Source organism: Colossoma macropomum, unplaced genomic scaffold (genome assembly GCF_904425465.1).
Source record: "Colossoma macropomum unplaced genomic scaffold, Colossoma_macropomum, whole genome shotgun sequence".
Taxonomy (NCBI): domain Eukaryota; kingdom Metazoa; phylum Chordata; class Actinopteri; order Characiformes; family Serrasalmidae; genus Colossoma; species Colossoma macropomum.
Window position 1 is genome coordinate 388,964 of NW_023495247.1, and position 12,076 is coordinate 401,039.

At 40.4% G+C, this 12,076-nt stretch overlaps 1 protein-coding gene across 1 annotated transcript in view; it reads left to right on the forward strand.

The window, feature by feature from the left end:
• Nucleotides 1-12,076, forward strand: part of dysf (dysferlin, limb girdle muscular dystrophy 2B (autosomal recessive)) — a 107,315-nt gene that overhangs the window by 34,499 nt on the left and 60,740 nt on the right. The window contains 5 exon segments of the mRNA XM_036561419.1: nt 504-609; nt 803-945; nt 2,588-2,761; nt 7,148-7,235; nt 7,318-7,395. Of these exon segments, the coding sequence (XP_036417312.1) occupies nt 504-609; nt 803-945; nt 2,588-2,761; nt 7,148-7,235; nt 7,318-7,395 (589 nt within the window).

A 12,076-nucleotide genomic window follows, 5' to 3' on the forward strand; every position in this document is an offset into this window, starting at 1 on the left:
ACAAATTGTTAGCAGTCTGATAAGTCCTATAAGATCTAAACCAGGCAGAAACTTGTCTGTTCAACTCAACTGTGTTTTCAAGCCTGTCCATTAAGATATCATGGCTTACAGTACTAAAGGCTGCACTCAAATCCAGCAGTACCAGCAGGGAGACTTCTCTGCAATCTGAGGCAACCAGTAAATCATTAACCACCCTAGCCAGCACTGACTCTCTGTTATGATGTTTTTGAAAGCCAGACTTAAATAATTCATGCATGTTATACCCACTTAAAAAAAAAAAGCACAGCTTTTGAGCAACAATTTTCTCCAGGCTCTTAGATTGAAAAGGAGTTATTTATATATTATATAGAACATGATTTGTTTGTATATGCTCATATTCATTATTGGCTGGGTGTTAATGCGTGATTTTCAAAACTGAAATAATAGAAACCGTTTTGCCTTAAAGTATATAAGACATCAGTAGAAATAGTCTTGCTGTTCTCTATTTGTCCACTGGGGAGCAGAACGGAGAGAAAGCTGTGCCCAAAGATGATATCGAGTGCCCTCCAGGCTGGGTGTGGGAAGACCCTGAATGGAGTGAAGATCTAAAACGGGCGGTGGATGATCAAGGTATGGACATCTTTTCAGGAGCTGTGCTGTGCTAACTAGTACGAATGCTGTTGTCTCTAGGATTTTCCAGTACTGATGATGTGTACATTGTATCTTGGTACACATTACTATTGCTTTGTGGATGGTGGGACGGTATGGTCGCCCAATCCACAAGCAAAAAGGCTTTCTTTAATCTTTTTCCCACAATCCTCAGGGTGGGAGTATGGCATAACCATTCCTCCTGACCGTCGACCTAAGTCCTGGGTACCAGCTGAGAAAATGTACCACACCAACCGCAGACGCCGCTGGATCCGCCTGCGCCGCAGAGACCTGAAGAAAATGGAAGCACTCAGAAAGGTACCACACTGCTGCTGCTCTCTTATTGGCCAAATCCAGGTCATATGGTTTCCATCAATGCAATAAATTTCAGCATTTGCCTGACTCTTGTATTGGGAAACAGATAAAAAAAAAAAATAGTTCAAAAAACGCCCACGCCACTCTTTCCTGTCTGTTTGCTCCTTGCTGCTGTCTGAGTTGAAGGGGATTCTAGGAAATGTCAGTGTGGTGGGACAGCAAGAGGAGCTCTGCAGAGTATCTGGCAGATGGAAAGCAGGGTTCTGGTGGGGGGTAGATGGAGGCTGAGAGGACACTTAATCAATCACACCATCTGACACTAATCTGAAATCAATCCCATGTCTCTAATCCATGAGCCTTATTCTGCCTTGGCAAGAAATCCACAGCTCATCCACATTTAGGGTCCCACCGCAAATATGCCTAATGTTCATCATCTGTGTGTGTGTTGTGCATGTGAGGGAGAAAGAGAACGATTCCGTTTTTGAAGGTCTGTGTGTGTGTGTGTGTGTGTGTGTGTGTGCTTAAAAACCCATAGACGTAATGGCTAAAGCACACTTGTATTAATAATGATGTATTGTTGAGATTAACTCACTGTTTTCGATGATAGATGAGGCAGCGGCGCTGAGGGATAAAAATGGTACACTGTAGAACACTTCAGGCTTAGTCAGAGAGAGAGAGGAAGAGAGACATAGGGAGAGGGAGTGTGAGAGAAAGAGAGAAAAAGAGAAACGGAGAGGAGAGAGCAAGGAAGAGAGAGATAGAGAGAGGGAGTGAGAAAGAAAGAGAGAAAAAAGACAAACAGGGACAGGAGAGAGCAATGAAGAGAGAGTGAGAGAGGGGAAGGATGGAGAGAGATGGAGAGGTACAAAGAGAGAAAGAAGTAGGGAGGTGCAGAAAGTTAGAGAGAGAGGGGATAGAAAGAGAGAGAGTAAGAGAGAGAAAGAGAAAAAGAGAGGGGAAAGCAAGGTAGAGAGAGAGTAAGGAGAGGTACGGAAAAAGAAAGAAAGAGGGAGGTACAGAGAGTGAGAGAGAGACAGGATAGATAGAGAGGCAGAGTGAGAAAGATGGAGTAAGAGAGAAAGAGACAAAATAGAGAGTGAGGAGAGAGCTAGGAAGAGGGAGAGGGGAAAGGATGGAGAGAGGAAGAAGGATGGAATGAAATGCAGAGAGAGAAAGAAGAAGGGAGGTACAGAGAGAGAGGATAGAAAGATGAGAAAGAGGGAGAGGGGAGAGGAGGAAAGGAAAGAGAAAAAGAAAGACGTGTGTATATATATATAGCGATTCATTACTAATTCTGTTCCTTTTTGAAATGTTAATTATTTAAACTTCATTTTCTTCATTCATGTTTTTAATTTATTTTCACTTGTTTATCTAATTTATTTTAACTATAATTGTCTGTAACATTATTTGAACTACTTTATGTATGAAAATGTGCTATATAAATAAAGCTGCCTTGCCTAGAGAAAAAGAGAGAGGGAAAGAAAGAAAGAGAAAGAAAGAGAATGTACTCTTTATTCTTTACATTTCTTAACCTCTCCTCATGGTGGTGCTATAAGAACACAGTTTTGAAGAATTTCTTTAACCACAGTGCTGTTAGTTTAATGCTCCTCACTGTGTGTGTGTGTGTGTGTGTGTTCTCCAACAGCAGCGTCCAGATGAGTCGGAGCGTGAGGGCTGGGAGTACGCCTCTCTGTTTGGCTGGAAGTTCCACCTTAAGCAGAGGAAGACGGACTCGTTCCGCCGCCGCCGCTGGCGCCGCCGCATGGAGCCTCTGGAGAAGACTGGACCAGCGGCCATCTTTGCCCTGGAGTGCTCGCTGGTAATGAGGGTTAACAGTATGAAATTTACAAGGCTGGAAGTGGAATGAAGCAAGTCTGGCAAACTGTAATTAGAAGACTGAAAAGGAAGAACGTCGACTTTAATGGGGAGACAGTGAGAATGGATACTGTCTCACTGGCAGGGTACTATTTGGCAGAGGTCAAGCAATACACTCTTAAAAAATAAAGGTTCCAAAATAGTTCTTGGCTCAGGCGTATGGTTCTAGGAAAAACTTTATTTGCTCAGAATTGTTATATATTACGTGGAGGTTCTTTTAACTTGAGACTTGCACATCTCAGTTACAAAGTTCTTTTAAAGCAATGGCTGAAAGAGAAAATCAACTTTACCACTTATCCCACACTGCAAACAAATGGTATATTGCCAGGTGAAATTATCTTAAATCTAATTGATATATCTAATATTTCTCCTTTTGAAATTGTTGTAAGCTTAATATAAGATTGTGTGTGAATTGTTTTTATTTAAGTGATTTTAGTAAGTCAGATTATCTCACTATATTTGCAGATAATTTTGCTTATTTGTCTGCTAATATAGTGCAATAATTAGATTTACTTAAATCACATAAACAAGTAAAATTGTCTAGAAATAAGTTAAATAATATTATAACAATTTAGATTGTTATGTAATATAATATATTACAACAGTCTAAAATTTTGTTGTGCCATTTTTTTGCATTGCAGATGTATTCATTCAGCCAAGACATATTTGGTGTCCTAATTTTGCTTCTTTAGTTTAGTGCTAGAGCTACAAGGCTAATGTTGCTACTAAACACTGGAAGTCAATAGTCACACAAATATTTTCTATAAATGCATCCCTAAAACTTCTCTCAGACCGCATCCAGCGCTTCATGAAGGTCTTACTGACTTGTCAGTGTGGTTTAACATACTCTGTGGCATCCATATGCATGCATGACAGCACCATCATTTAAAGGGTCTGCCTGCAGTGTTCAGCTACACAGTGAAGTTTTGTTCATTTTTATAGCTCACAGTAAGTCATACTGTGTACTAAACCACATCAACCACAAGTCTGGGTGACTGTTGACTTCTACTGTTTGTTAGCAGCGCTAGCCTTGTAGCTCCAGCATTAAACTAAAGAAACCAAATTTGAATGCCAAACATGTCCTGGCTGACTACATCTAGGGTAAGTGGAACATTTAGTACTTCTGATCTTTTGTCAAACATTCATTCTTAAGAGAACCAAAAGTGTTGCTTCTGCAAGTGAAGCAGAAAAGACAAATGATCTGCGTACATGTGAGAAAAGGATCAATGTTTTGGGACATGAAAGACGGCAGCAATGGTGGATGCCCTTACTTAGAACCATGGAAAGCAGGAGAGTTAAGGGTGAGGCCCAGTTTGGAGAGGGAGAAGGTGAAAATGGGCGTGAAGGGCCTTGAGCTTGGATAGACCTGAGGCGCTGAATGTGACTGGGCAACCAGAGCGGAATCAGCCTGGTGAAATAAGGGCACCTTGGGAAACCAATTACCACAGAAATAAAGACAGATCTGTGTATGTGACTGAAAATGTGTGCACACAGTAAAAGTACAGTGCGTTCACTCACGCTTTGGTCTCTGGTCTACTGGGTCCATTGTCTCAGATCCATTTCAGGCTGCTTAGGCTTGGGCTGTGATGTGGGCTTGGCTGGAACAGGGTTTGAGGAGGTTCTGGATAGGGTCTGGTCTGTTGAGTGAAAGTCCCTGTTAGTGCTATCAGCTCTGGAATAGGGGATCCCCTGGCTGCCTTTGAGTTAGTGCGTGGAGAAACCCCTGCAGAATGCTCTAATGACTACTACTCAGCAGAGTGCTGATCTAAAACTGTATTGATATCAACACTTGCAATAGTGATATTCATTTGTAACAGCTGATTAAAAGCCATCGCTGATATTTTTACATATCTAGCCAATCCCTCCACCCATTAGGGGTTTTGAGGTCTTACTCTGTCGGGTTTTTGTATGATTTTAGGATAGATTTTCTTGATTATGATTAACTTGGCAGGGCACTTAAGCTTCAGTAAGCTGCTGGCTCCTGAAGCCTGTATTCTCTTTAGCCCACAAGCACACCCTGCTGGGTTGGCACCAGCTGATGTAGGGCACAGGCTAGTGGTTAAGCAGTGGTTTAGAGCTGGGTGAGCTGGTTCCTTGCTGTGGTACTAATTTGTTTCCTTTATTATGTGTTTGCCTTTCACCCAATTTAGTCATCCTTCCCTGTACCTCACAACAGTGCCACCACTGTTGTAAGGCAAAAGTCTGCACATGCTCTTTCTGAGGTATTGGATCTGTTAACACAAAACCCTCTGGGCTTTTTGGCGCTTCATATACTTGAGGCTTAAATCTCACAAACTGCTCTGCTTGCAGCAACTTTCTAGTACTGATAGTGGTCTTTCTGACCACTTTATTAATCCCCAAAGGCATTTTCAGTATCAGAAAATAAAGCAGGAAATATATATTTAACAGAAAATTACACAAAGTCCTCCAGCATCAAGTAAAATATCAAATCTATCAGTATTTAAATGGTCCACTCTTTACTTTTGTACACCTTTTCTGTCACTTTAACTCTTTTGTCCTTCTAGTCTTAAAACCAACAAGTTACAGCTGTGTCCTCCCAACAAGCGCTGTTCCCAAAGGTGTCACTGAAATGTTCCCCTTCAAACAGACGCTAACATTCACACTAGCAGCTACCAAAACTTACATTAGCTGCCTTGCAAATGTCTTTCTCATTTGCACCTAAAATGGCTAAAAGAGATCATTCTGTCTCCATCAGATACACGGCACAGAAAAAAAGTCCAGTCCATCCTTCCACAGTGAGAAGACAACTTAATACTGTGAGTCTATAGGGTTGTGTAGCTGTCAAGAAGCCCTTACTGAGGAAAAGAAAATAGACAAAAAAAAAGAACTTTGTATTAGAACACTCAAACTAGAAATCTGAGATGTTAATACATTATTTATTCATCAATAGATCTAATTTTGCAGTTGGATTAACTTGAATCTTGAGAAGCAGTAATTGCAACCAACTTCTAAGACTGAACTTTGGAGATGTGAAAAAATACCCCTGCCGGTTTCTTCGAAAAGAATGGAAGCTGTAATAAAGGCAAAGAGGGTTTATTGTGATTTGGTGTTAAATGTTTCCTGCATTTCTTTCCTGATGCTGAAAAAAGGCATAACTTGCCCTTAACTGCCATTCTGACTGGAAATTAAATAAAAGAAAGCATGGTCTCCAACTTTAGCACAGTACTATACACTGCTATCAAGATGACACAGAGGGCCAGAGAGCGGGTTCAGCTGCAAAGTGTGCCTTGATGTGACCAAAATATGCATCTGAACTTAACATTTAATTTACTAAGGCTGCACAGAGGACTTCAAAGTGTATAGAACCACCTAATAACCATGTGCGTGTGAGGCACAGGGCCACGGTGAAATAGTGGAGCCATCAACAGTCTGGAGACAAAGAGAAAATCTAAATTCAATATGAAGAGACTGTGATATTAATATATCTTTGTCTGCCAAACATCCCGCAAAGGTGCAGTTCTACTTCAGCAAAAACATGAACTGGAAAACAATAACACAAACTACGTGTGCATATTGCGGCCGCATCATGGCACGTTTTGTGGCGTGTATTCTCATGTATGTATGGTCAAATAGTGTAATTTTGATGGTAAATATTTTTCAGCTTTCAGCACATTACAACTCTCATCCCTCTGTTTAGTTGCTTTAACCACTGCTATTGTTAACAGAAGCCTCCACAACAACATGCTTTTGAGACATTAACACAAACTTATGCCTTAAAAAGTGAAGATTACTTCAAACTGTTTAGAATTGCCTGCTGACCACATGCAAGGTGGTTTGACTTTTTCCACCGGCAAACGGTTGTTGCTGAGTCGCTGAGCATCTAAGTTTTCATGCAATAAATTGAGTTTATGAGATAATAAATTTGTGCCAACAATGCATGTGTGGAATAGATATTGATGTTACTCACATATTTTCCCCAAACAAGGCAATGGGACATGCAAGTCTGTAGAGACACAGATGACTCAGCACTTTTCCTTTGAATAAGAAGGGCAATATGATGTTTTGCTTTTTTATGTTCAGGAATTTTTGGACGCATCAAGTGAAACTCCAGCATCGTAAGTTGGTGATGCACAGTTGTTCAGTGCCAGAGGTTTGTGGTGCTGCAGAGTTGCCCGTGGTACTCAGATCATTAACACATTCTCCATTTTCACTCTTGGTTGGAATTTTTAGATATTTGATCCAGCATCATAACTCTTTGTCTTGCTCAACAGCCAAGATATGCAGCTCTTGTTTACATTCAGGGAACACAGTAACTGCTTAATTGGCTCTGTGTTTCAGTGAGATGTTTTTTTTGTCTGTCGATCAACAGGGCAGTGTAATCGATGACAAAAATGATGACAAGTCGGTTACAACAACCTTTGGTGTCAACCGGCCCACTATCTCCTGCTTCTTTGATAGTAAGTCAGTTTTTCTATGAGCATTCAAGGACAGCATGTGGTCTGTGTAAAGAAGTTACTGTTGAATTTGCTTGTGTTTCAGGTGGTACACGATACCATTTGCGCTGCTATCTGTATCAGGCCAGAGACCTCCTAGCCATGGATAAAGACAGTTTCTCAGGTGGGTCAGAAGCCTGTTAAATGATGTAATCGTGTTAATTAGGCATAAATAAAGCAATTAGCCATTAGAGACCACGTGTTACAGTGACATTGCTATGTTGCTTGGGTGTGCATGATGCAAAGCTGAAATGTGATAAAATATGCTAATGTTTAATAAATAATTAATTATTAATGATAACTACTAGAGGTGCGGGAAAAAATCGATTCTTAGATGCATCGCGATGCGGACGTGAACGATTCTGAATCGATTCACAAATGTCAAAAATCGATTTTCTAAATATTTAATTTATAACGTAATGTTGATGGAACGCAAAAGGCGGAACTTGAAAGTGGGTAAGTGCAGCGCCCGGACAGTCTGTGACGGCACACAACAAATACACTACTGGATGAGTGAGAAATCCGACCGGCTCCCTCTGCATTAAAAGCCAGGTTAGATCAGGAGTCACAACACAAATGTTAAGAAGAGCCATTTTGTCCTTTCAATAAAAATCAAACCACCTTGGGAGCAACATTTAATGTCCAGTATGTCTCAGTATGTGCTGATATCTCAGTATGTGCTAGTTTAGGCTAAACAATATAAACGAAAATGTGGACCTGCTCTACACTGCTTTAAGCTTTAGCTATAGCCGCTTACCTCCCATCTCCGCCAGAAACCTTTTCCTCAAAACTAGAGCAGTTTCTTGTAAAATGTCTCTTAACATTTGGCTGTCTTACAAGGCTGAAGTTGCTTCGCATTCTCCAGCTTCTTGTTTGAATTTACCCGTTCCACCTTAAATTCTGACTGAGGCGCCGAATGTAAATGCGGCACCATTTATGGTAGAACGGGAGAATTCGAAAGAGAAGCGACTTCATCTTTGCGACTTTTTACTGTTTGACAGTCTCTCGTTGCAGATTTAACGTACCAGGAAACCAACTGCGCTGCTTATAAATGCGAATAACGCATCGTTGCTATGTGACCTGCAGTCTGCACGCCAATTCTCAGTTGTTGCGAAACAGGGCTTTCGTGCAATGTTGCACACAGCACGTCTCAAAGATATTTTACTGACACAGCGATCCCCCCGTCTCTACAACGAGACCAAAACCAAAGTTATAAAGTCACTAAAAACGGGCAGGACAGCTATAATGTGCTGTGTGGACATCCATTGCCACTGGATCTTATTTCACTGTAACTGCGCATTTTATCGCAGATGAGTGGCAGCAGCGTCTCGTGTGCTCCAAAGGCAGTGAATGAGAGCCTTCCAGTTCACTTTCCACATCACTTCCATTTGATTTATTAATAAAAGATATTGGAAGTAAATTCATTATGGATCATTACAAATACTTTGCTTTAAAACTACCAAGTTCTCAGACAGTGAGAAAATAGAAATGATGTATAGAAAAAAAAAAAGATGCATCAAGATGCATCAATAATCGGTTTATAATCGCATCGCAGCCCTCTGAATCGTAATGGAATCGAATCGTGAGGTGCCTAGGGATTCCCACCCCTAATAACTACAATAAACAATAAGGGATAATGACCTGGGGTTGTTTTTCAGGGTTTAGTCTCAGATGCTTCTAACTTTGTGGCAACAATTTGGGGAAAGCCCTTTCCTGTTCCAGAGTGACTGTGCTCCTGTGTACAAAACAAGGTTCATACACACACGGTTTGATGAGTTTGGTGTGGAGAAACTCCAGTGGCCTGCACAGAGCCCTGACCTCAGCCCTACTGAACACTTTTGGGATGAACTGACATGTTGATTATGAGTCAGGCCTTCTCATCCAACATCAGTGCCTGACCTCACAAATGCTCTTTTGACTAAATGGACACACTCCAAAATCTTGTGGGAAGCTATCCAGAAGAGTGGAGGCTGTTGTAGCCACAAAGGTGTGGGGACAATCTCTATATTAATAACCATTGTTTTGGACTGGAATGTCAAACAAGCTCATATAGCTGTGATGGTCACCTGTTCATCATTTTAGCCATATAGTGAATTTTGCCAAAATTCTCCCCTTTTGATATAAACTAGCTTGCGTTAGTATTACCCTCACCAGTCACACAGCTGATGTGGCTTGACCCACCCACACATCTTAAACAAAGTTGCTTTTTCACAGCCTGTCTCTTTTTGAGTTAAAGAAACTTTGTGCTAATGACCAAATGAAAGCTAACATAATACACTTAGTAAGCATCACTGGCCTGTCAGGCTAGTTCTTAACCATCTGCCTGTTATCAGTTCATTCTGCCGCTTATTCCCGGAAGCACATGCAGCCTAAAGTGAATAAGAACGTTAACCACTCTAAGATGCTGCCATATAAAGGCTGGAATAAGTAAGTACAGGTGTGAACAGGATATAAATGTGACAGTGTGGTCGGGGATGCATATGACAAATAACATTTGTAGCACTAAAGCATCTCAGTGCTTACTCGATAGCAACAAAGAACTACCTTAATCAGCTGCATCATCGCAGTGAAAATGAAGCAGCTGTATTGCTTATTTTTCCATCTCCTTTCCCATTTGTTTAGTAGCTGCGTTAGAAACCCATGTAATCTAAAGTTTTGCGACAGCCCAGCTTCAGTGGCATAGAAGACGGAGAGTATTAGATTGAGGGCTGTCAATCATGCAAGCTCATTAAAATGTCAGGACCACGGTCAGACAGCTCTCATATTGATCTGATCAGCAGTTTTTAAGCAGTGTTATGTTATACTTCTGTATTTTTCATTCAAACTTCACTAAACACTAAACTTTAGAATCGTACCAACATTTTTAATATTCATATTTTGTGTTCCCTGGGAATTTAATGCAGATTCCAGTTAATGTGTGTGGTCATGATTATGCTTATCAAGTGCTTTACGGTGGCTTTAAACATGGCTCTGACAAACTTTTTTGTATTTTATAATAAAATTTAGAATTCTCAAACCTATTAATCCACAATAGTTGGAAGCAGTTAGTTTTAGTTTTGAAGCAGATGTGCTTTTCCCTGTCTTTCGCTACTAAGCTGTTCTTGTGTAGGTCTACCATTCATTGTAAGCAGCTGTCTTTGTCAAACACCACATGTGTAAGCTGTGCCACACCCTGGCCCTGACCTTTTAACCCTTATTTAATCAGTTATTTCTGTGGTCTCCAGGGTGGCCTAATGCTACTTTCTTAATGTTAGGCACATTAGCATGACTCCAAGGCTTGCTCTAGACTTACAGACATCAGCAAAATCTGACTTTAGATGTCTACCACTGTACCATACCACATGAAGAACCTCATGCTAGGTTCTGATGCCATTTTGCCAAGCTAATGCACGCTAAGGTCCGTATTTCCTCACCATACATGCTCATGTGGGCATAGTAGATTGGGGTCCATGGGTAGACCTAATATGATGCACATTGAGAGTGGTGCATAATAGAGGCAGAATAACATTTTTATGAATCCGCTGTGTAAAAAAGGTCAGCTTTGCTCAGTGTACCAGAAAGGTTTTATAAATCACAAAATCATGAAAGTGAAGTCTTTTGAGACTTAATGGTCACATAACCATAGCTGAGTTTACATCAGAGAGGGTAAAATACGGTGCTTAGCGAAGAATGAAATTAAGCAGTTTTGGTTGACCTTAGCCCAGTGGAGTGGGGAAATGCAGTAGATTTGCAGCTGTGGGCACAAGACAAGACATCGTGGTTGTGGGTCGAATGTTTCACATGCATACTTATATTTAGTGTCTAGGTGAATTTAAAAAAGTCTGCATTTGAATTAGATAACAGTGAGGCTTGTCATTTTGTTTCAGTCTGAGGTGGATCTGATTAATAGTCTCATACAATGGAAATGACATTTCACCCTTAGAAGCTGGTGTTATTTGATGTGAATTATTTCTCACTCTGTAATTGAAAGAGTTGGCGAAAAATTTGAAAAGAATTGGAAAATTCTGCCGAATATGCAGACATGTTTCTAGACATTAGGTAATACCACATTTGTGTTCACAAGAGATTTGACTTCCTTGCCTGAAAAAACTAGCATAGACCAGCAGATGCTGGTATGCTGGTCAACCAGCATGACCATGCTGGGCAACCCGCTAAACCAGCATCAGACCAGCATTAACCAGCATACAGTAATTCTAGACATGTGTCTACAGCCTAAGAATGCAGAATGTGTAAAACTATGTTACAGTGTCATATACTCCCAATTTCAACAAATTGTAATAATTGCTGTGAATGTCAGTTCAGCTGTTGCATTTAAAACAGTTTTCCATTTGTAGAGATTTTTGGGATAGACCATTTTACTGGAACTTACTGTAAATAATACAGTAAAGTGTTAAAAATGAACATCAGCTCCCAGAATTCATTGAACGTACCATAATGTGAAAAACATTGTAAATTGTATCGTAAAATTACGACATTACTTTAACAGCATCATTACAGAATATAAATCAAATATTGATGTATTTCCTTGTGTAATAAATTGTGCAGTTGTATAATTCAGCAGTATAGCAAAACATCAGTAATAACTCTTGAAGTTTTAAGGAAAGGTAAACATTTCTGTTCATTAGATACGTACAAGCATCTGTTCAGAAGTCATGTGATTATGGTTTAATGAAGATAGCTAGTGACAGGGTTGCTATGCAAACGTTTCATTGGAGTAGCATTGCGGTTTGGCCTGTCGTACCTTGTAGCCGTGGAAACAAAAACCCAAACAAGTGCAGCTAAAGTGAGTCTTCTCTTGTGTGCCA